General features: G+C 51.6%; 1 protein-coding gene across 1 annotated transcript in view; it reads right to left on the reverse strand.

Moving 5' to 3' along the window:
• The window catches only part of LOC138515171 (broad substrate specificity ATP-binding cassette transporter ABCG2-like), an 861,659-nt gene that overhangs the window by 543,987 nt on the left and 291,547 nt on the right, over positions 1-26,125 (reverse strand). Inside the window, exon 7 of the mRNA XM_069630157.1 lies at positions 21,029-21,133. Coding sequence (XP_069486258.1) covers positions 21,029-21,133 — 105 coding nt within the window. The remainder of the gene's footprint in view (positions 1-21,028; positions 21,134-26,125) is intronic.

The following is a 26,125-nucleotide window of genomic DNA, read 5'->3' on the forward strand; positions in this document are numbered from 1 at the left end:
CTGCAGGCAGCCCACACCACAGGGTACTACCCTGCACCCCTGCTCATGTCCCACAGGCAACACATCCACCATGGCCATGCCCATGCCCACCAGCCAACCCACATGTCACCTTGCACTTCTGATCACCAACACATGTCTCCCATCACCCCCATCCCCCAGCAGTGCATGGACAGCCTCCACCAGGCTCCCACCCATGTCCCCCTGCACCCCCAGCCCCCAGCAGTGCAGGGGCAGCCTCCACCAGGCCCCCACTCATGTCTCCCATCACCCCCACCCCCCAGCAGTGCAGGGGCAGCCTCCACCAGGCTCCAACACATGTCCCCCTGCACCCTCACCCCCCAGCCACCAGGGGCAGCCTCCACCAGGCTATCAGAGTCTGCAGAAGCCTCCCCCTGTGTCTCCTCACTTGTGACCTCCGGTGTAAGAATTATGGTAGAGTCTCTGTCTCTCCTTCTTTCTTTTCTGCGTACCTTAGGATTCTCTTCACTCCTCTCCGCCTTCTTTCCCTTCCTTCTTTCGTAGAGAAAAGGACACTCTCCACCTGAGGCCACCTTGACAATGATTTGAGAATCGTCAGGCGGACCCAAGGGAGCTCGACCCCAAATTCAGGGAAAAAGCATGATAAGGCGCAAAAAACCCTGAGCGGAATCAGCATGCAGATGCAGGTCTTGCTTCGGAAGAAAGGTCCAAATCCTTAACTGGAGTATGCAGTGGGACCCAGGACAGCTACGGCGTAATGGCGTAATGACTGTGGCTCCAGGAAGAGGCACCATCCAGAGAGCACGGAGTCCAATAGGTTCTGAAGGTAGGTTCCAACCAGGATGACAGGACAGCCACCTATGCAGGTAAGATATGGGTAACTCGAAAGGAGTGAGGGCTGACAGAAAAAGTGGACGATAGGAAGGAAAGTAGGATAAGGAAGACAGTATCAGAAGGCAAACCAGCAAGGTGCAAGAGTGGAGGAAGTAAAGAAAAGAAGAACAGAAGGGAAATAGACACCTGAAAGCACGGAAAGAAGGAGGAAGGAAACGCTGGCGTGCGAAGCAGGCAATCAGCGAGAGGAGAAAGAGAGAAGGAGAGGCAAACACGGTACGCGGAAGGGCGCGACCGTAAGAAGAAAAAAAAATTAGAATAAATATTCTTGACCGGAACAGGGAAAAAACAAAAACAGGCAAGAAATGATGTAGGGTTGGTCAAGAGGGCACAAAGAGTAGGGGCGGAGAAAAAACCGCACGGAGGAAGCACTTGGCGGTCCGACGCGGGCAGTTCGAAAGAGGAGCAGCGCGTCTGGTAAGGGGGCGTGTCAGCCTATGTAAACAAATGCACGTTGAACACTAGTATGCTGCTGCTGATTCCGCGGTGGCCTAATGAAGCCGCCATTTATTCCATATCTTCCACGGTTGAACCGTGACAGCAAACTTCCACCGGGTTTACCCGGGTGGAGGCAATGAAAACGCCCGAGTAACCTGGGGGCGTGAATATGCCTTCTGGGTTCCCACATGCGTTCCTCCACGGGATAACCTTTCCAATGCACCAGATATTGGAGGGTTCCATGCCTGTATCGGGAGTCCCCAAGTCTTTCCACCTCGTATTCATCTGGAGGCGGGTTCTTGAGGGTTAGAGGTCGAACCTTCTTGCGGCCGTAAGTGTCTGGTTTGAATGCTTTTAATAACGAGGTGTGAAATACAGGATGTATCCTCTTGAGACTGGGAGGTAACCTTAAACGAAAGGCCACAGGATTGGCTTGGGATTCAATGAGATACAGACCTATGTACTGGGCAGTGAATTTCCCAGCATGTGTCCACCTTGGAAGAAACTTAGTGGACAACCACACCTTGGTACCTGGAGACCAGCCGGGGTTAGGTAACCTCTTGCTATCTGCCTGTTTCTTATATTGAGATCTGCTGGCTTCTAGTTGTACCTTGGCATCTCTCTGTATGCATCGTAGGTCTTCCAAGTGTGTATCTACAGAGGGTACGGTGGTTGTAGGCAATCCAAAGAAAGGAATGTGTCTGGGATGATACCCATAGGTGAACAGAAATGGGCTAACCCCAGTAGCGGAATGTCTTGAGTTATTATATGCAAACTCAGCCATAGAGAGGAATGACGCCCATCTCTCTTGTTCTTGGCTACAAAAGCAGCGGAGGTACTGTTCTAAGGTGGCATTAAGTCATTCAGTAAGGCCGTTGCTCTGGGGGTGGTAGCCCGAGGAGAGGGCGCGCTTAATGCCCAATGATTTACACATTGCAGACCAAAATCTTGAGGTAAACTGAGTCCCTCTGTCAGAAATGATACCCCTGGGTAAACCATGCAGTCTGACAACATCCTTCAAGAAGACAGCCGCTGCTTCAGGAGCTGAAGGAAGGCTTGAGAGCGGGGAAAAGTGTGCCAACTTACTTAAAGAGTCCACTGTGACCATAATCGTGGTATAGCCAGAAGATGGTGGTAAATCAACTATAAAGTCTGTCGAGATAAGTTCCCAGGGCTGGGATGGTAACTGTTCTTGTTGAAGTAGGCCTAAAGGCTTGGATACTGAATATTTATTGGAAGCACATACTGGGCAACTAGCCACGTATTCCTTAGCATCCTGATGCATGTTAGGCCACCAGAATTGCCTAGACAAAAGGTGTAAGGTAGCGGTACGGCCCTTGTGTCCCGCAGATGGCAGATCGTGACACCAAGACATTGATTGTACCTGCAGGTCCTTTGCGGGTAGGTACAGCCTACCCTGGAAAAAGTAGAACGGTCCTCTCCTTTCCAGGTCAGTTCGTCGTAAAATTGGATCAGTTGTTACCTTAGAGGCTTGTTCCACTTCCTGCAAAAAGGAATTAATAACTCCAATGAATCTCTTTCCTGATAAGATATGGTCTACCTTCGGCTGACCCCTAGCCTTATCTTCTCCTTCAAGACTTCGGGATAATGCGTCAGCCAATACGTTCTCTTTCCCAGGCAGTTAAGTGATTTCAAAATCATATTGCGAAAAAAAATAAGCCCAACGAGCATGTCTAGAATTGCGACACTCCATCTGTTGCAGCACTCTTAAATTACGATGGTCCGTGCGTACTTGAAAGGGATAGGTGGATCCTTGAAGCAGGTGTCTCCATTCAATGCAAGCTTGACGAATGGCCAAAAGCTCTTTCTCTAACACAGAATAATTTACTTCACTAGGAGTGAGAGTTCGGGAGTAGTACGCCACTGGATGCTCCTCGCCATCTTGTAACAGTGCAGCTCCTATTGCTCTTCCGGAGGCATCAGTCTCAACAATAAATGGTAAGGATTGATTAGGTTGGATCAAAATTGGAGCTGTGGTAAAAGATACCTTGAGCTGTTGAAAGACTTGATCAGCCGCCTGATCCCATTCAAACCTTCTTCCCTTCTTTAGCAACTGAGTAATGGGTAGTACCTTTTCGGAGAAGTTGGAAATAAATCTTCTATAAAAGTTAGCGAGACCTAAGAACTGTTGGATGTCCTTCACGGTCTTTGGAATAGGCCATTGCAGCACTGCCTTAACCTTTTCTGGATCCATCTGTACCCCTTCCCGGGAGAGGATAAAGCCCAAATAAGAGATGGAAGACACTTCGAAGACACACTTCTCGGGTTTCACCAGCAACTGATGGTCCCTTAATCTTTGTAATACTTCCGTGACATGTCTTCTGTGTTCAGCTGGAGTGGAGGAGAAGATCAAAATATCGTCCAAGTATACCACTACCGACGAAAACAGCAAGTCTGAGAATATCTTGTCAACAAAACGTTGAAATATAGCTGGGGCATTAACCAAACCAAAGGGCATCACTCTATACTCGAAACGCCCTAGTGGAGTGCGGAAGGCCGTCTTCCATTCGTCGCCCTCTCGGATTCTCAACAGATGATATGCCCCACGTAGATCAAGTTTAGTAAAGATCTTGGCTCCCTTAACCGCTTCCAACACCTCCTTTATTAAGGGCATGGGATAGCGGTCTCGGATGGTCATACTATTGAGACCACGGTAGTCAATGCAAGGCCTCAAATCAGTGGTTCCCTTCTTGGGTATAAAAAACATGGAAGCCCCCGCCGAGGAGTGAGATTCTTGAATAAGTCCATTCTGCAGATTGGCATCGAGATACTCCCTGAGCGCTCTTCTTTCTGGGAGAGACATTGGATACATACGGCCAAACGGTACTGAAGTTCCCGGTCTCAGATCAATGTTGCAGTCTTCTGACCGGTGAGGAGGCAAGGAGCGAGGTAATCTGTCTTCAAAAATGTCTAAAAACTGATGGTAATAAGGGGGAATCGACTGCACCACTGAGGTTGATACGGGTATTGAGAGACTAGCTGTAGAAGCTGGGTGAGCCAAGTGGAGACAATGCTGCGTACAATAGGTGGAAGCGAATTGGATGGTATTAGCAGACCAATCAATCTGAGGATTGTGGCGACGTAACCACGGGACTCCCAATATGACGGGAAAATGTGCTGCCCTGATGATGTCGAAAGAGAGTTGTTCTTGATGTTGCAAAAGAGACATCTGACCTATATCGGTCTCTTGGGAGACGGGTCCAGAGGATAGCGGTTTGCCATCAACCCCTTCAACAGGGATGGGGTTTTCCTTGAGCAGCAGAGGAATTTGGTGTTCCAAAGCCCAATGAGTGTCCATAAAGTTACCGGCAGCTCCGCAGTCTAGCATGGCGAGTGTCTCAATCGGAGGGTCGGCTCCAAAGATCAAAGTGATCGAAAAAACCATTAGGCGATGGTCGTCAGTAGGTACGTCCTCTTGGCTACATCGGCAGGGACTAGTCCTTCCAGCCCGGATCCTTTCCCTGCTCAGGAACAGGGAGATCCGTTTCCCGACCGTCTGGGCGGAACTTCGGGACAATTTCGAAGCAGGTGTTTAGAGGATCCGCAGTACATGCAGAGTCCCAGATTCTTACGACGTTGTCATTCATCCGGAGTTAAAGGACCTCTTGCGGCCCCTATTTGCATGGGTTCTTCTGGTTGAGTCTTCCTAGGAGGGCTCATAGGTGACATTCTGGAGGGAAAAGGAATCTTGGTCCTTCGTCTTTCCTGTCTTCGCTCCTGCAGGCGGTATTCTAACTGAAGGGTAAGCGTAACCAAGTCTCTGAAGGAATCAGGTCGGGCCATTCTTGCTAGTTCATCCTTCAATTCTTCATGTAAACCGCGGTGAAATAGGGTCTGTTGAGCCGAATCTGGCCAGGCTGCTTCAGTGGCCAATCTGCTGAATGAGGAGGCATAAGTTTGGACATCCTGTGACCCCTGTCTGATATCAAGTAGGGCCTCATAGGCAGAGTACTGGACTTCTGCTCGTCCGAACCTGGACCTTAAAAGTTGAGTAAACTGGGAATAGTCATTAATGGCTGGGTCTTCTTGAGTAATTAAAGGAGTAGCCCAAGCCAGGGCATTTCCAGTCAAGTTAGTGACTATGAACCCCACCTTGGATCGGTCAGATTCATAAGCCTTGGGGCGGAAGGTGAAATACACTGTGCAAGCATCCAAGAACTCCTTCAGAGTCTTGGGATCCCCTTCATACTTCCCAAATGAAAACACGAGGGGGGGCAGATCGCCACGAGTCTCTTCCCTGACGGCTATCTGTTGTTTTAGGGTTTGATTCTCGGCGCGTAGATTCTGGACTTCTGCCTGAAGACCTTGGATGGCGTTGACCATCTCTTGGAATTATTCAAGAGACGCCATGGGTTTTAAGTGGCGCTGCAAGCTATCAGAGTCTGCAGAAGCCTCCCCCTGTGTCTCCTCACCTGTGACCTCCGGTGTAAGAATTATGGTAGAGTCTCTGTCTCTCCTTCTTTCTTTTCTGCGTACCTTAGGATTCTCTTCACTCCTCTCTGCCTTCTTTCCCTTCCTTCTTTCGTAGAGAAAAGGACCCTCTCCACCTGAGGCCACCTTGACAATGATTTGAGAATCGTCAGGCGGACCCAAGGGAGCTCGCCCCCAAATTCAGGGAAAAAGCCTGATAAGGCGCAAAAAACCCTGAGCGGAATCAGCATGCAGATGCAGGTCTTGCTTCGGAAGAAAGGTCCAAATCCTTAACTGGAGTATGCAGTGGGACCCAGGACAGCTACGGCGTAATGGCGTAATGACTGTGGCTCCAGGAAGAGGCACCATCCAGAGAGCACGGAGTCCAATAGGTTCTGAAGGTAGGTTCCAACCAGGACGACAGGACAGCCACCTATGCAGGTAAAATATGGGTAACTCGAAAGGAGCGAGGGCTGACAGAAAAGGTGGACGATAGGAAGGAAAGTAGAGTAAGGAAGACTGTATCAGAAGGCAAACCAGCAAGGTGCAAGAGTGGAGGAAGTAAAGAAAAGAAGAACAGAAGGGAAATAGACACCTGAAAGCACGGAAAGAAGGAGGAAGGAAACGCTGGCGTACGAAGCAGGCAATCAGCGAGAGGGGAAAGAGAGAAGGAGAGGCAAACACGGTACGCGGAAGGGCGCGACCGTAAGAAGAAAAAAAAAATAGAATAAATATTCTTGACCGGAACGGGGAAAAAACAAAAACAGGCAAGAAAAGATGTAGGGTTGGGCAAGAGGGCACAAAGAGTAGGGGCGGAGAAAAAACCGCACGGAGGAAGCACTGGGCGGTCCGACGCGGGCAGTTCGAAAGAGGAGCAGCGCGTCTGGTAAGGGGGCGTGTCAGCCTATGTAAACAAATGCACGTTGAACACTAGTATGCTGCTGCTGATTTCGCGGTGGCCTAATGAAGCCGCCATTTATTCCATATCTTCCACGGTTGAACCGTGACACAGGCCCCCACTCATGTCTCCCATCACCCCCACCCCCCAGCAGTGCAGGGGCAGCCTCCACCAGGCCCCCACCCATGTCTACCACCACCCCCACCCCCCCAGCCACCAGGGGCAGCCTCCACCAGGCCCCCACCCATGTCTACCAGCACCCCCACCCCCCAGCCACCAGGGGCAGCCTCCACCAGGCCCCCACCCATGTCTACCACCACCCCCACCCCCCAGCCACCAGGGGCAGCCTCCACCAGGCCCCCACTCATGTCTCCCTGCACCCCCACCCCCCAGCAGTGCAGGGGCAGCCTCCACCAGGCTCCCACACATGTCCCCCTGTACCCCCACCCCCCAGCCACCAGGGGCAGCCTCCACCAGGCCCCCACTCATGTCTCCCATCACCCCCACCACCCAGCCGTGCCGGGGCAGCCTCCACCAGGCTCCCACACATGTTCCCCTGCACCCCCACCCCCCAGCCACCAGGGGCAGCCTCCACCAGGCCCCCACTCATGTCTCCCATCACCCCCACCCCCCAGCAGTGCAGGGGCAGCCTCCACCAGGCCCCCACTCATGTCTCCCATCACCCCACCCCCCAGCAGTGCAGGGGCAGCCTCCACCAGGCTCCCAACCATGTCTACCCCCACCCCCACCCCCCAGCCTCCAGGGGCAGCCTCCACCAGGCCCCCACTCATGTCTCCCATCACCCACACCCCCCAGCAGTGCAGGGGCAGCCTCCACCAGGCTCCCACACATGTCTCCCATCACCCCCACCCCCCAGCAGTGCAGGGGCAGCCTCCACCAGGCTCCCACACATGTCCCCCTGCACCCCCACCCCCCAGCCACCAGGGGCAGCCTCCACCAGGCCCCCACTCATGTCTCCCATCACCCCCACCCCCCAGCAGTGCAGGGGCAGCCTCCACCAGGCCCCACCTATGTCTACCACCACCCCCAGCCACCAGGGGCAGCCTCCACCAGGCCCCCACTCATGTCTCCCATCGCCCCCACCCCCCAGCAGTGCAGGGGCAGCCTCCACCAGGCCCCCACCCAGGTCTACCACCACCCCCCCGCCACCAGGGGCAGCCTCCACCAGGCCCCCACTCATGTCTCCCATCACCCCCACCCCCCAGCAGAGCAGGGGCAGCCTCCACCAGGCTCCCACACATGTCTCCCATCACCCTCACCCCCCAGCAGTGCAGGGGCAGCCTCCACCAGGCCCCCACTCATGTCTCCCATCACCCCACCGCCCAGCAGTGCAGGGGCAGCCTACACCAGGCCCCCACTCATGTCTCCCATCACCCCCACCCCCCAGCAGTGCAGGGGCAGCCTCCACCAGGCCCCCACTCATGTCCAACTCATGTCCCCCTGCACCCCCACCCCCCCAGCCACCAGGGGCCACCTCCACCAGGCTCCCACACATGTCCCCCTGCACCCCCACCCCCCAGCCACCAGGGGCAGCCTTCACCAGGCCCCCACTCATGTCTCCCATCACCCCCACCCCCCAGCCGTGCGATTTGCCTGGGTACGTGTACTTCGGGGTGCGCGGGAAGTTCCACACGCGATTGGCCTGGGTACGTGTACTACAGGGTGCGCGGGAGGTTCCACACGCGACTGGCCTGGGTACGTGTACTTCGGGGTGCGCGGGAAGTTCCACACGCGAATGGCCTGGGTATGTGTACTACGGGGTGCGCGGGAGGTTCCACACGCGATTGGCCTGGGTACGTGTACTTCGGGGTGCGCGGGAAGTTCCACACGCGATTGGCCTGGGTACGTGTACTACGGGGTGCGCGGGGGGTTCCACACGCGATTGGCCTGGGTACGTGTACTTCGGGGAGCGCGGGAAGTTCCACACGCGATTTGCCTGGGTACGTGTACTTCGGGGTGCGCGGGAGGTTCCACACGCGATTGGCCTGGGTACGTGTACTTCGGGGTGCGCGGGAGGTTCCACACGCGATTGGCCTGGGTACGTGTACTTCGGGGTGCGCGTGAACTTCCACATGCGACTGGGCCTGTGAGAGTGGGGTACGTGTATTCCAAGGGTGGGCGGGAATATTTACTCGCGACTGGGCCTGGGAGAGCGTGCTACGTGTATTCCTGGGGTGGGTGGGAAGATTCACACGTTCGCCTACGACGTGCCGAAAAATAAATGGTCCAATCCTGAAACACGTACGCCAGCATGAAGCAGGCGTATGCCGCCCCGCGCAGCATAAAAGTGCGCGCAAACAATAAACAAGCTCATACGCCAGGATGAATATACCGTTCCTAGCAGCAGTGGCCGTGGGTTACCAAAGGAGGAGGAGGAGGATAGTGAGGGCCAGAATTTTCACTCCCAGAACCAGCCTTTTTGGGATGCCCGATGACCAGGTGTATGGGAGGTACAGGTTTCCACCACACATAATACTGGACCTGGTCAGTGAGTGGGAGGATGACCTCACATCACCCACCCTGTGCTCCCAAGCACTCAGCCCCCTGGAGAAGGTCCTCAATGTACTGCACTTCTTGGCCACAGGATCATTTCAGCGGACAACTGCCATAGTGGGTGGGGTGTCACAGGCCACGCAGTCACGCTGCCTACACCAGGTCTTGAACATAATCACTGCACGCCCATCAGTCCGTAGGCACATATACCTGCCCAGGACACCTGCAGAAAGGCAGGCTGCCACCCTCGATTTCTACGGTGTGGCACAATTCCCAAAAGTGCTAGGTGCCATTGACTGCACCCATGTGGCACTACGTCCCCCCAGGGCATCTGAGCACATCTATAGGAACCGCAAGCACTGGCATTCCATCAACGTGCAGGTAGTATGTAATGCTAAGGGAATCATCACCTCTGTATATGCCAACTATCCAGGGTCCACCCACGACAGCTTCATTTACCGAATGTCTACCCTAAGCCGGGACCTAGAAGCTGGGCGGCATGGCGATACATGGCTGCTTGGTGAGTATGAATGCCACTGCACATGCATGCATGTCAGATGCAGAGTTATGTCACTACCCCACTAATGATACCCATCACCTCCTCACCAGGGGACAGTGCCTACCCTCTGAGCACCCACATGATGACGACAATTTGGAACCCCATCACGCCTCCAGAGGTAAGATACAACACAGCCCATATTGCAACCCGGGGCATAGTGGAGCGCACATTCGGAGTGCTCAAGTCACGCTTTCGCTCCCTTGACCGTTCTGGCGGGCAGCAGTTATATGCGCCCCCAGTAGTGTGCAGGATCATAGTGGCAGCATGTGTCCTGCACAATGTTGCAACACGCCGGGGCCTGGCTGTGGCCATGGTGGTGCGCCCACATCCCCAACCACATGCACGCCCGCTGCGCATGTGAGGGGAGAGGGCACGGGGTGAGGCAGCCCGTACGCAGCTGGTGGCTAATTACTTCACATAGAAATCACACCCCAGTGGAGTGCACACAGCCCTGGCACATACCATCTGATAAGCAATGATGACTCGACCTGACAATTAAGACGAACAAAGGGACAGTCAACTGTCAGAACCATAGCAGCCTGAGATTGTTCATGTGGAAGTGTCAAAATGTGTGCATCCCTACCTACACAAACACCACCAATGCAGTGTCATCAAAAGACACTTCCATGCTGCAGAAATGAATACCCACTCGCAAAATACTACATGAAAACAGTGCCATGTCACCCAACCCCTCCCCGGCACGGCCACACAACACACCATGGCATGTCATGCAATGTGAGAGGAAAGAAATTATTCCCCACAACATGCCCCAAGTGTCACCAGCTACAGTGTCCCTAATGGAAACATGTCCACACATGAAATGCTCACAGTAATGCAGGACCTACAACACACATTACCAAATACTTACCAAGAATACCAATCACCTACACAACCTCCAACCTACCTTAAACCTGACATTACAGACTTAAAAATTTGCTAGCCTCACTACCTGATGATGCCAGCCCTCTGAACACTTCCAAGTATACAGTGTTAGCGCCACGCAAGAGTGTAGGTGCACTGCTTACAACATGGACTCCAGTTCCAAGGTGGACCACATTGTGAAGACATGAGGAATGGACCTGCAAATTAGGAGGATGAGATGGATGCAGAGGCACATATCAATACACCATGCAGTGTACAATACAACAACAATATGCACTATGAATGTATACACAGTATTGACTACAGACTGCCCACTCAGCTCATGGGAGTCCAATGTCACCATGTACGTCAATGTCACTTGGGCACACCCTTTGCAAGCCCAAGGAAACGGGAAGCAGGAGGGGTGTGTGACACAAAATCCCAAGCATCTGAACCAAATTCATGACAAGCCTGCATGTGCCCAGCCACAATGCAGCGTATGCCCAGGGGAGCCACACAAGGCAACACACTGTCCCCAAAAATAAATAAATAAAAATAAAAATAAATTTAATAAAATGGCCATCAATGGGCCTGGGGGGGGGGGTGGGGGAGGCCACCCAGGAGGTCCGAGGACAGGATGCACACCAAAAACCACCTGTATGGATCTTGCGGGAAAAAAAACACCTCCATGGACTCATGGCCTACACGGCTACCCTATTGTGGGAGTATCACTGCTGTCGCTCTCCTCACCCTCTGCAGATGCATCAGGAGGTGGTGGCACTATGGGAGGCAGCCCACGCAAAGCCCTAGTCTGTTCCTCCATGGCTGCAAGCATGCGGGTGTGGTAGGTCTCATTCTGGAGGATAAGTGTGCGGAGGTCCCCATGCAACAACTCATGGGATGCCCGGACCTCCGCCCTAGTTGCCTGCATCTCAGCTGAGAGCGTACGTGTGAGACGCTCCAGCTGCTATTCTGTCCTTCTGTTTGTTGAAGCCTCAAGCTCAACAAGAGTCGTCCTGAGGTGAAGGAGTTCCACCATCAGGGCTTCCCTGTGGCCCTGGGACTCTATGGAAATGGCTTCCTGCAGAGTCGCCAGTGCCGCCCGCCTGTCCCTGTCAGACGCCAACATGTCCTCCTTGTGTGACTGGCAGATGGAGTCGGTTGCCTGCTGTAGTCGCTCCATCAGCCTTTCGGGGGGGACAATGGAAGTGGCCACCCTATCCATGGCCTGAGCCATCATCTCTGATGATGCTGCCTGTTGGGTTGCCATACCGTATATGGATTGCTCCCATGCGGTATTGCCAGGTGGTGTACGGCCACCACGTCGGCGGGCACCACACCTGTCTGGGGCAAGGCGAACTGCGCCTTGCTGTGCCGGCACTGCCTGAGGCTGCAGGACTGCATTCCCCCTCTGATCTGCTGGGCCAGGAACAGGATCAGATGTCGCGGAGTGTGACCCTGCATCCGTAACCACCAAAGGCGTACCTGCCAACACTGACATCCCCATTGAGGGTTCTAACCCTGGTGCAGGTGGGTCGGACAGAACAGAATCCCTCCCAGGAACACTCACCTGCGACGGCACATAGGTCTCATCATCCAAATCGACACCTGAATACAGCTCGGGGAAGGTGCAGCCAGAGACACCCCTTGAGAGCACGACCTGCAGCAGTTGTGGGTTCTCACCCACCACCACACCACGTCCCTCACTGGTGGTCGGTCGGCCCTCAGACCCCCCCTGGGTCTGCACCATCTCCACAACCCCAGCAGTATCAAGTGCGTCATCCCCTGCAAAGACATAAAAGGAAACAAATGGAAACAGGCATTAGCACTATGGCACACAATTAGGGCTGAGAGGCTACAGAAACAGTACTTGATTGACACATGTTCCACATGACTAAAACCCTCCCATGCATGCACCGTCACTGCGTGTGAAGGGGAGGCAGATGGCACACATTGATGACACCAAGATGGAAGATGAACACATTTGCTGCATGCTGCCTAGCAGTGGCATCACACATTGGCCAGTGATTGGCAGGTCAAATACACATGCCATCACACAGATGGCATGTACCCTAGCCATGAAGTGAAGAGGGAGAGGAGGTCACCAATTGTTCATTCAGTCCAGTTTGCTCATGTAATTGATTTTTTCATTGAAATGGTTCAAATGTTTAACCTGCAGCTGCCAGTCCAAAATGGTCCTATAGCACAGGGACATGTCTAAACTAATCATGTCCAGGAAACTAAGCCAGTCCACTGTACCATAGCCATGTCAGACATGTGACAATAGGACTGACAAATCCCGAGTAAAAGTGGTGGTATGCAAACAATCTGCCTGAATAAACAGAGGTAAATAAGCAACAATGTTGTGGCAAGATGACACTCCAAGGGCAACTGGCGTGGTGTTGGGCTGGATGTCTAATGTTGGCAGAAGAGATGCTGCTATACCCAAATGCTGGTGCCAAGAATGTATAGGAAGAGGCACATGGGTGACCCAAACCACTCAGGCACACACACCCTCACCTGGCACCCAAACAGAAGCCCTCCCACACACACCATGCACATGGATGACACACATGCATGTGCACTCACCGGACAATGCCTCGTAATCTTCCAGTTCGCCCACGCCTTGGATCTGTTCCTCTGTGACGTAGGTCCCAGCAACCTGCTCATGTGGAGTGAGTTCTATGTCGTCCGCTGGAGACCCACCTCCAGTCACTAGAGTTGGGGCATGACTTGAGGCCAGCTTATTCTTTGCCCTGCGCTTCAGGTCATTCCAGCGCTTGTAGCATTCATTAGCTGTGCGCCTCACGATTCCAAGGGCACTTATGATGTCCGCAATGGTCTGCCAGTGTGCCTGACGTTGTGCAGGTGTGGTCTTGGATCCTGCAACAATCACCATTTCGCGGTCATGTGCGGACACATACTCTACAAGTGCATTCAGTTCGGCCTCATTGAAGCTGGGCTTCCTTGACGGGCCGGACTGTGTAGCCGAGTCTGGGGCATCAGCCTCTACTGGACGAGCACTCTTCCTCTTCCACTTGGAAGGTGGTGGGGATCCTGGGTGTCCTACGCCGCTCTGGACACTAGGGGCAGGAGCGTGTGATTGCACACTCAGCATGGGAGTTGGTGCAGGCATTAGCTCAAGTGTGATGGTGTCAGGGGGAATGTCAGCATGATGGACTTGGACCGACTCTGTCCTGGCTGGGTGTGTGAGAGGTGGGGTGAATGGAGCCGCAGCTGCCCCTGCAGCCTCCCCAGCCTGCCTATGCGGGGCAGCAGATGACCTAGCTGCCCCTGATCCACGTGGCCTGATGACACCAACGTTCACTGGCGCACGTGGCCTAGACCTGCTGACCTGGAAGTCAGCCATGGAGTCACCCTGTGCCAGGTCTGGTTCCACAGTGGGCTGGTCCAACAAGGGCTGAGCATGGATGGTGTCAGCCACCTTAACCTCAACCAGGGGGGGGGCATGGGTGTCCCTGACTGCTCCTCCACACATGGGGGGCTAGGGGCACCCTGCAAGTCACGGCCACGTCCCCTACCAGATCCACCACGGCCACCACTTGGGGCTCGGCCACCTTTGCCACCCTTACGGCTTGGTCGCCTCCCAGCCATGGCACTGATGTTATTGTGCGTATGGGAGTCGATGTGAACTATTGTCCTGGGCAATTGGGGGTCAAAGGGGTTGGGTACCAGATGGTAATCGTACCCTAGTGCTCTAGCAAGGCTGTATGTCACCCCTGGGGAAAGATGACGGGTCACGCAACGCACAGGCACCCCAAAAAAGGGAAGTAAGGTGCACGCAACCCCTCCTAGACCACGTGCGTGGAAAAATAAACCTGCACTATGCTGTGGCACCCAGAAACACAAGAATGAACGTATGCGTGTCACACGCAGCCTAGAATGACCTCTGAAGGGGTACGCGACACACGGGGCAAGCACAGATGTTAAATAAGTGCGCGACTCACCGTCTGCCAGGAACAAAATCGTGAAAGATATGCGCGCGTTGGCAACACCCCCGCCAAAAGAAGAATTGTACGCTGTCTGAGGAGACAGGACAACAGTAGAAGGGAACGCTGTTTGAGGAAACAGGCCCAGGAAAAAGAGGAAAAGAGAAAAAGCTGTCAGAGGTAAAAGGAAGTACGAACTGGAAACGCTGTGAAGTAAATCGCGTGTGAACCGACAAGAAGTACAGATTTCACCCACTCGCTCTCCACGAAAAGCACGTACAAGGAAATGGCGTTCTAAACGTACCTTTTATACACACGTCACAGACGCGCATAAGCGATGAGGCCATTTCCACCAATTACGCGCTTTGACACTCGGACGTGTATCTCTTTTTTTTACACGTGCCATTCTCTACGGCCATGCGCGTGACGTCACAGCTGCGCATGGTGGCCTTTGGGCCAATGAAATCGCATATGCAAGCACACGTGGTAAAACTGCACGTCTGAGCGATTGGTGGAAATCCACGTGTGCTCTGTCATCACGTGTAATGAGGGAAACACCAGCGCGCGTCACGTCACAGACGCGCTTATGCGCTAAGGGCCTTTGGTCCAATGAAATCGCATATGCGTGCTGACGTGCATACGCGCTAAGGGCCTTTCCTCGATTTACACGCAGACGTGCAGGATTTTCACTTGCCAAATCACTCCGTATCAAGCTGGCCACGCGTAAGCACACGGAAGACCACGCTCCTGCCCACAAGGCCGAAATACTGCTCCCTAGAGCCCCGAGCACGCTCCCACCTGCCATCTGCTGCTGCCTGACTGCCTGCTGCCCTGCCATTTGCTGCCTGCACATCAGCCAGGGGTGCTGTTGCTGTGACCACCTCTGCTGGAACCGAAGACTCCCGACTGGGATTCCATCGCTCCACAGCCCAGCCCCAGGACCCAGTTGCCCTCCCACTCCTGCCTCTGGGGTTGTCATGTCGGGCACTGCAACATCTGGCATCACTGACAACCCCCGGCCAGAGAGGCAGAGGGGCACCAGCTTCAGTGCCAGGGAAGTTGGTGTCCTGGTGGAGCAAGTCCTGGGGCAGTATGATGCCCTCTACGGAAGTGTGCGTGCCGACAAGGAAGGACGGACTCGGATCTGAACGGACATCGTGACTGCCATCAACGCGGAGGGGGTGGCAGTCCGCGACTTCCAACATGTCAAGAAGCGCTGGGAGGACTTCAGGTCCAGGACTCTGAACAAGGCCCAGCGCCTCTTGAAGGCAGCGGATGCTAAGGGGCGCTGGGGCCACTTGTCGGAAGATCAGATGAGGGTCCTGGAACGCATATCCCCAGCGCTCCACGTCCAGGTCCTTGAGAGGCAGACCCGTCTGGAGTCGAGCGGTAAGTGTACATGCATCATGATTGTAAGCTGTGCGTGTGGTGATGTGCCAGTAGTGTGCCGGTTGCACATCTGTTTGTATGGGGCCGAGTATGGGTGGGGGTGTACAGGACCGTGAGGCTAACACATGCGAGGGCTGTCATGTGTGAGACATGGATGGTGCTTGTGTGTGTAGGCTTGCATGCCAAATGCAGTTGTGTGGGCACACATGTTTGGATGAATGTGTTTGTAAGTGGGCATGTTCGTGATGTCACGCATGTATGTTGTTTTCTGCTGCATGTATCAGCACTGTGTACATGTGCATGTGTGTGTATTTGACAAGGGTGCAACAGTGATGCAACATGGATGCATGTGACAGCGGGATGTGGAAGCCTGATTGGCAGATGTGATATGGATGCCCATCGGAACACTGCGACAGTTGGCTGAGGTGTACACATGCATGCAAGTGTGGTGGTGTGCATGCATGTGTAGTGCACCCCCTGTGTTGCATGTGATGTCTGGCTCACCTTTGCCTGCCAATGCTGTTGTATGTGTATGGATGGTGCTGGCAGTTGCGATGTGGCTGTGGTATGGCTCATGTGTGCAAGTTGAAATGACATGTGTGATGCCATGTCTGAGGTTTGCCAATGCAACTCATGTGCAACTGTCATGTGTGTATGTGTCCATTGTACAGTGCCCTGATGCCTGTGTTTTATTTCTCCCTGTCTGCAGCGTCAACTGATGAAGAGGGCGGAGAAGGTGCTGTGGAGCACAGCGGCGGGGATCGCACCGCCAGCCGGAGACGCAAGGCCCGGCTCCCCTCCCAGGTTGTGATCTCGTCGGGGAGTGAGGAGTCCGGTGCCGCGTCCCAGGCCGCAGCTGCCGGGGGGAGGTCCAAGAGGCGGAGGTCGGAGTTGGACTCCTCGGCAGCAGAAGGGGCAGCTGGGACCCCACAGGGCCCAACGGGGGAAGATGGCACGGAGTCATCCAGGTTGGTGGGGGGTTTGGTGGAGGAGAAGGCCGTGCAAGCAACAGAGACGGGGTCTGGAGGTGGGGATTCCACTGGTGCTAGTGGTGCAGTGCAGGACCAGGGACAGGCGGCAGCACAGGTCGCCGCGGAGGTGCCTGTGTGCAATCCTGTCCCTGATCCTGTCACTGCATCATCTTGCACCAGCAGGGATGCCTACGTCCAGACCCGTTTTCAGGCAGGGGATGAGCTCACGACAACTGGCCTTCCTCTGCCTGCAGACGTGGCTATCCGGGTCCGGGTTGAGCCTGTCCTGACTGGTGTGGCGTTGCGTCAACGGGCCATGAGAGGTGACCTGCAGTCTTTTCATGAGGAGACTGCACGTCTTCTCGAATGGCTCGTTGACCGCGTCGGCCTACTGGAACAGGTCACCCAGGCCGGATTCCTCCGTTTGATGGGGCTTACTACGACCCCCTCCTCAACTGAACCCCCTATGCGCCAGTCGTCCTCCGTGCCATCTTCCCACCCATCAGTCACCTGGGTGCCCTGTGGAGCTGCCTCTGACAGTGCAGCCAGGCTGGTGGAGGAGGCATCCCTGCCACAGTCTGAAGTCGGACGTCCAGCAGGGGTGGCCACATCAACGACTGCACCCCAGCCAGCGGAGGATGTGCAGGCAGCAGGAGGCAGTGCACGGGCAGAGGCGCAGCAGCAGCAACGTGGTGGGAGCCATGATGGCTCGGGGCCTTCCACACTGGAGGGGCAGGCATCGGCCGGAGGGCAGGAGGACCCAGGACGGGAAGTGTCTTCCGTGTGGCAGCGGTTGGGCCACGCCATAGATGCGGAGCGGCATCGGGCGGAAGAGGCACGGTTCATGATGGTCAGGGCGGAGAACTCCATGCGGAGGGCCCAGAGGCGTGCTGAGTGCCTCGAGGCAATCTGCAGAGAGTTTGTGGGGGGAACATGTGGACGGCCCTGCGGACCCTCGGGGCCATGGAGGAGGAGCGCCTCCGGGACATTGAGCAGGAGTTTGGTGATGCCCTGGCCCGGAACATCCCAAAGTGAGCCGTAGGACTAGCACGCTGCCCTTGTAAATAGTTCTATAGTTAGTGTTAGGTTTCCTTTGGTTTAGCAATTTTTTTTGACCTTTTGGACAATGGGCCACATGTTTGTATATAGTTATTTTTTTTAGGTAGTGTTATTAAATAGTTTTCATTTCTTCGGTTGGGATCATGGACCCTGGATTGTTTATCTGTACATAGTTGACTTTTGGATTTTCAATTTTTATTACGATTTCGCCATGGAGCAATGGTTTTCGATTTTAATTTTCCATTGGATTTACTTTTGTGGACTGTGACTTTGGACACCTTTCCTTTGCATTATGATTTGTGGTTTTGCATTATTTCACGGACCTGCTGGTTAATTTCTATTATTGTTTGTTTATTTTTGATTCAATTTATGTTGCTTTTAATACATTTTTTTATTCAAAGTTCAATGTGTAGTATCATCTCATTGGTTTCATGCATATCATGATATGGGTTTTGACATTCACTGACACCCATTGGGTGTATGTGAGGGACATGTGTTCATTTCCAAACTTGCAATTGGGCTTCTATCATGTTTTTGCCATTTCTAAGTGGGTGGATGTTTGGCATTTGGAGGCTGACCATAAGGGCCAGGGATCTACATTGTGGTGACATGTTGGCTTGGGGACATGAGTGGGGGCCTGGTGGAGGCTGCCCCTGCACTGCTGGGGGTGGGGGTGATGGGAGACATGAGTGGGGGCCTGGTGAAGGCTGCCCCTGCACTGCTGGGGGCTGGGGGTGATAGGGGGCATGAGTGGGGGCCTGGTGGAGGCTGCCCCTGCACTGCTGGGGGGTGGGGGTGATAGGGGGCATGAGTGGGGGCCTGGTGGAGTCTGCCCCTGGTGGCTGGGGGTGCAGGGGGACATGCGTTGGTGGGCAGTAGTGCAAGGTGACATGTGGGTTGGCTGGGGGGCATGGCCATGGTGGATGGGGTGCCTGCAGGACATGTGCAGGGTAGGCCCCTGCTGCTTTTGCGTGTGATACTTCCCACGCACCCCTGAAATACACGTACCCTGCTGTTTTTGCGTGTGATACTTCCCGCGCACCCCTGGAATACACGTACCCTGATGGAATCGCGTGTGATACTTCCCGCGCACCCCTGAGATACACGTACCCTGCGGCTTTTGCGTGTGATACTTCCCGCGCACCCCTGATGCACACATACACAGGACAATCGTGTGTGTAACTTCCCGCGAACCACTGAAATACACGTTCCCCGCTTGGCGTTTGCTGTTTGCCAGCCCTGTGAACTGGTCCAGGGTTAGCACAGCCCTTTGCCATTATTTGGGGATTTTGAAGGCTTTTTCTTGCGCGAGGGCGTTCTTGGGGGCGTAACTGGCGCTGCTGCAGGGTCGCTGCGCCACGGCTGGTTTTGGATGCGAAAATCCATGAATACGCTGTGCGCGGAAATCGATTTTAGCGCACGCGGCTGGCGCAGACATTCGCACGGGCACGCTGTGCGCCAGCCGCGTGCGCCACTTTTGTGCGAATTTCTATGAATTACCCTGAAAATGCCTACGTTCAGAGTTCATGTAAATGGGCTATGAGTTTCAGCAGTTATAAATGCAGCAGTCTCTGCCAACTTGATACTGGTGCTAGAATTGTGCCCCATCTATGTAGGCCCATGCCTACAGAGCACTGACGTACATATTTTGAATGTGGCAACAAGATCTGCAATCCACTAAAAGGGGTGTTTGTTCCAGCCATTTTGCATTGCCAATTCAGTACATCCAAAAGGGGATTTATTTGTTGCAGACGTTGGCTCAGATACACTGCTTAGTTGTTGATGCTGTGGACCAGGGGAGTTGCTAGGTCTGGAAAAGACCTGGGGCTAAGCTGATGTCGGAACTGTTGGGACTGGGGGCTAGCTAGTCTTTTGGCTGTAGCTCCTGAGATTCTATCTGGGGCTACAACCAAAAGATCAGGGGCTATAGCCCGCTTAGCCCCCCCCTAGCAACGCCCCTGCTGTGGACTTGATTTACTTCACCTTGCACCTACACTCCTCAAACATAGAAGCCCTCTTAGATAAATTCAAGTCATGATTCTCAGGCATAGGCTGACTGAGAAGTAAACCTGTAAAATGTAACAACTCCTGGGTCCAACTCATCTGTCTTTGCAATTGGTGGATCACATTTCAAATGTACCAGAAAGTTTAAGAATAGTGCAGCAAACTTGAAGAGGCTGGCATTATTTACAAGGTCTCTGGTACAATCATCTGGGTGTCTCGGATGGTGCTTGCATGAAAACGCCAAGGAATATGAACAGGTCTGCATCTGCGTTGACATGCGACTTCCCAACAAAGCCATCAAGAGGGAACATTACCTCACCCTTCCTACTGATGATAAATTAGCAGACTTAACTGAAGCCAAATTCTTTTCCAAGCTCTTCCTTAAATCTCATTAGCACCAAACTTGAGAAACATGCAAGGGCCATCACTACACACATCAGACTTAGATGCTACAAAAAAGTGAATTTTGGCAACTTGTCCGCTGCTTAGGTCTTCCAAAATGTGATACAGAGCACGTTCGCTGGCCAGGAAGTTTTCCTCAACCTCAATAATGAAATTCTGGTATACTCAGCCACAGAAGTTGAACATCTCCAAAGGTTATGCGTTGTATTCCAGCGCATCCAGGAGTGCAAGCTCATGCTCCACGGTGACAAATGCAAATATTTCACAGCAGCACTGGAGTTCTTTAGCCATGTTTTTGACTGCAAGGGTGTCAAATCTGACCTAAAAAAGGTTAAAGGCACCAAGTCAGTCCGTGCCCACAATCAGTGACTGAACTCTACACTACGATCCAAGCATCTCCTAAATTTCTCGAGTTTTAGGCTTTGTGAACCAGATATAAGAAAGTATGTGACAATATGAGATGCTCATGGCGATGTCCTGATTTGCCCCAGCACAAATCTATGAGTAAGGCTGGGCACAGGTTTTTCTTGCATGAAACAGCAGGTATATTGATAAATACCCCCTTGCAATGGTACATTAATAGAGTGTCACCGTGCAAGTAGTTGTCATTCTCCTACTGTGCACCAAACTATTACATTTTTTATATGAAACCGGGTACAAATAATAAATGTTTACGCACCTAAATTAACATCCTCTGATGTATTAAATGCCACAGCCGTTGAGTCGCCGTTGATGATATCCAGAAAAAAGTCACCAGGATTATTATGTGACTCACAGATATACCCTGCCGAAACAAGCAAGAAATGTAACTGAAATATTCAGGCATGAGGCTTAGCTTCCTTGTATTTGTTCCAAGTACAACATGTAATGACCCTGCATACATCTCTCTGCACTTTGCTGTCCTCCTTCCTCCTCTCTCAGCTCCAGCCCTTCATCCAACCGCCCTGCTTCTAGAATCTAGAATCCTTGGGACTCTGCTGCATGTCTCAGGTGCCAGTCTATGAGACTCATTCTACTATACTTCACTACTATACTATAATATTACATAATAATAGAACAATCCATTGAAAGAGTCAAAGAAAGAGAAAAAAACGAAATGTAATTCTTAATGGAGAACACAAGGTTGCGATTAAGAAGGTACTTATAGCTCTACACATTTCTTGGAAGCGCTTTACTCAAGGCTGGTCCAACTTTCTATGTATACATTTACTCATCTCTAAACTTCTCAGGTATTTTCCCTGCCCTCAGGCTCATCCTATCACACCCCTCACTCTGACCCAATATTCATTTGTGCAAGCAGTTTCTTTCATGTCTCATATACACTTCTCTGACCGGAATTCCTACTCCCCCTACACTCCTTCCATTCACATTCCTTACTCCTTCACCTCCTGTTCAGATATCAAAACAGTAGTCCAACACTCTTTGTTCTGCAACATTCTCCTTTTGTGTGTTGCCTACCTCTCTCACCTTATCACATACAACAATGAGATTTAAATTTCACACAATCCCATGCTTCACCCTAGTGACATTTTTGAAAGGTTTATCTACTCTCATAGGGTCGTAGTATTTGGACATGCCCCTCATTCCTTGTCTTCCTCATTTCACTCGGACATGGACTCCTACCTTAACTTTTAAGGCATTTCCTCTCTTGTTGAGAGGAAACTTCTTGTCATGGTACTCTTTATATTTCCTCTGAGCTGCAAGTATATTAACTACCACAAAGCCGTCATCATGTTTTCTTATTCCTCCTCTCTCCAGCAGCCACAATTGCTAGAACTTACAATTCGGTTTAATGCCCCTCATCAGTCTGAAAGGCGAAATCCCTTTTATGCTATGTAGCATTACATGCATAGTACACACCATTTCACTCAGTGCTCTTCCTATGGCCATCTCATGCGCAAAGGCTTGTTGAATACAATCTCCAATCACTCGATTGATTCTCTCCACCATATCATCAGCCTCAATGTTAAATACCAAAGTGAATTTACAATGAAGCCCTAACTGTTCATAAAATAGTCTAACTTTATTTGCTACTAATTGTGTTCCATTATCAGGCAAAAATGATTCTGGACTCCCTTCCCCCTAGACAATGGGCCTCTTTACAAGTCCAGGGTTAACCCTGCCGAGGCTGCCGGTGGGTTGCCGCTGGGCTTGCAATATTTATCAGCGCCTGACTTGCCGGAATAAGCAGGGGATTACGACCCCAGCATTCCGGGAAGTCAGGCGCCAGTAAATTGTTAATCCCCATTCCCATTTGAGTCCCGTAGGACTCAATGGGAATGGGGATCACGGAAGCACTGGCACCGTTAATAATGGTGCCGGTGCTTCCGTGAAACTCTGCAGGCGGTTGCCGTTCCGCCCACCAGGTCAGATCCGAGCAGGCTGGGATGGCACCCGCCTGCAGAGTCGTAGTGTGCCAGTCCGGTAACAACGGTGCCAGTTACTGGCACCATTGTTACCGGACCGGCACACTCAAAATGAGGACCAATGTTTTTGTAGAAACATTACTATGTTAATTGAGATTACCTTATCAATATCAGCAACCTCTGGCCATCTGGAAAATGTATCAGTGAGCACCACTAAATATTTGCAAAAATTACTCAAACACTGATATGGATCCAAAATGTATATTCCTAACTTCATTCATGGACCCTTGCGTACAGGAAGTGGGCATAAAGGTAACTTTCAGGTGGAGAGATTCTTGTCATAATTTGTACATGGTCCACCATTCCTTGCTGCTCGTGTACTAGGAAATCCGTCCCTGGTCACCAGTAATTCTTTCTCACCTTTCTTTTGGTTATAGTAACCAGTGGGTGTCCTTTGTGAGCGAGCTGCCCAATTTGTTCAATAACTGATATTGGGGGTATACGTTACACCCTCTCATTAACCAGTTCTCTTCTGTTGTTAGTCCTTTCTTAACTTTATAGTACCCTGTATAAGCCTTGTTTAGTTAACTATTCTCTGGTCCTCCCTTCTTGACCCATTCTGCAAGTCTTAAGGATGACGTCACCTTTTCTTTGCTCATCCCAATATCCACTATTGCTTGCATTTAGTGTGCACGCTTGGTCCTCCATTATTCCTGCCATCTTTCCCCCCTAATTTATGGTTAATCTCTTGTGTCAGTAATGGAATTCTTGAAGGAAAATTTGCCACATCCTTCATTTTCCAAGGTAAATACACTCCCTGACGATTGTGTAGTCTGAACCCTAACCTCACAATCCTAGAAGTGGCCTTCCATATCCCTTGAACTGTGAGAACTTCACGACAAATTCTTCTCCCCAAACATACTAACAGGAATGTTGCACCTTTAACAGCACAGTAATAACTCCCTTTATATAACAGAAAAACATGCATCAATGTCAGCGACTGCCCTCGAGGCAAAATATATAATTCTCTTCCAGTCACCCTCTATTTCGGTCCGCACGACCGCCCTGCAGCCCCCTCCCCCACCCCTCTCCGGGATTTTGCATCCACTGTGATTACAGATTTCCTTCCTGGTAAGAATCTTCACAAGACTCAGGATTCACATATGCCTCTTTGTACCTCTTTCATAGATTGTTTGCAACTTTCATTCCACTCAAATTTCACATGTCTTTTCATCAACTCCCTCAATTGATGCGTGATCTCGGAGAACCACCTTTACAAATTTATTGTAAAACTGCCAGGCCTAGAACGAGTGTAACTCATCTTTATTCCTCAGTGATGGTGCCTCCTTGACTGCCTTCATAACAACTTCCTTTGGTCTGTATCCTCTCCTTGACAATGTATGTCCTAGATAATTCACCTCTTCCTTGTGGATCACTCGTTTTTTCTTCCAGCTTCTTTAACACTTTACTCAGCCTTGCACTGTGCAGTTCTTTACCTTGACAATATACTAACATATCATCTTGGAATACTTTGACACCATCAGTACCGCATAACATATGGGGCATTATTCATTGGAACACTGCAGTCACAGACGCCAATCCAAATGGCATAATTGAGTAGCAGTAGAGCCTAAATGGAGTGATGAATGTACTGTATTTTCTTGACTCTTTCAGCAATGGGATTTGATGATACGGCACTGACAGGTCGATTGTCGAGAATACATCAGCTTCTCCAATCAGGTTCAACATTTCAGAAATCACTGCAAGTGGATATTTTTCCCCTACAATGTTTTTATTCAAGTCCATCAAGTCTCGGCATACCCATATCTTACCATTTGACTTGTGAGCCACCACAATTGGGAACACCCACTTGTCACTTTCACTTTTTCTATTATATCTTCCTTGAGAAATCTCTCCACTTCCTTTTTTGCTTCTTCTCTCAATTCAATAGGAATGTGTCTCATTGGATGCAACACAGGTTAATTCCCTTGTTTAAGGATTATCTTGAGACTATAACATTCAACTTCCCAATCCATTCCTTCAACACACTTTGAAATAAACTTTTTATCTTCCTGCTTATATTCCTATTTTGCTATTTTCCCTTTCTATCAGTACTGAAACTGGTTCATCACTTCCCACACTCCCTAATTTGGCCTGGTCTTTGCATCCTAACGCATTCACAAATAGTTTTGCTACATGCACCTTGATTACTGCCAGCTGTCATGAACCGTTGCCTGCGTCCTTTCTGGACTTCGTGGTCCCTGACCCATAGGGGATTGAATGCAGTGATCCTTCCAACATGGCCGCATGATACAGAACGCTGCTTGCCAGTCTCTGTGCTCCACGCTCTACGTTCTACAAAACAGACACGCCCACGCGGCGCTGTGTGTCTCAATGCTACCGCTTGCTGTAGTTGGACGTGTGTTGATGGAGTTCGCTCTGGGCTTTCTTCTGTATCCTGGTTCCCAGTTCCTTGAATCCCCCTTCCTTCCTTTCCTCAAACTTACCTTCGAACTTCCTGGATTTTCGCACGCGCTCGGGTCACGGCGTTCCGAGTCTCCGAGCTCGGACATCGTTCCTTCCTGGTCTCCGTCCTGGACCTCTGAACGTATCCTAGAGTTGGATTGTCATCCTCACGTTGGACTCCGAAGACCAGCACACGGGTTGATACAAATCCCGGACCGTGCGAAAGAAGACGCCACAGAAGGTTGCACGCAAACAACTAAAACAGGTGAGAAGGGGAGAGACTTGTGACACCAGGCCTTCCTTTGAATTATATAAGGGCACTTTTATATCCTACCATCATGATCATGAAACCTTCTCAGGCTCCTGGATTCTTGATGTCCGACTTTCATAAGTTTGCACTCCAATCCTGCTTGCCCATTTCCATCCATCTACCTTTGTTAACGATGGTGTATGGCAATCCTGAATCAATCTACCATATGTTCTGTGTTAACTTCACCTTCTTTAAACATAAACATGGAGGCTTTCTTCCACTTGCCCGTGCCAACTGTCACAACTTCCACGTCAGGTCCCTCTTCCTTCGTTCCTTGCACACACTTCACTCTGCTCCTAAACACATCCACAAAATGTCCTGTAATTCTGCATAATGAACATTTATGGTTCCAAGCAGGGCATCTCCTAGAACTAGTGTAATTCCCCAACCTGTGACAATGGAAGCATTTGCTCCTTTGAACTTTTGGCATATCCATATTCTTGTTTCTGATTGTTTCTCTATTCCTCTCTCACTTTCATTGCTTTCCTTTTTCCTTTGGTCACACTTTCCTTTGATTCGTTTTGTTTTATTGTTGCTTTTAGCAATGTAGACTTCTTCTCCTTTATTGCATTAGAACACAGTGTGGTATGTTCCACCTTCTTCACTATCACTTTTGTCTCTTCCTGGGTAGAGT

The sequence above is a fragment of the Ambystoma mexicanum genome, chromosome 6q (assembly GCF_040938575.1).
Source record: "Ambystoma mexicanum isolate Mex_15411 chromosome 6q, UKY_AmexF1_1, whole genome shotgun sequence".
In the NCBI taxonomy this organism is placed as follows: domain Eukaryota; kingdom Metazoa; phylum Chordata; class Amphibia; order Caudata; family Ambystomatidae; genus Ambystoma; species Ambystoma mexicanum.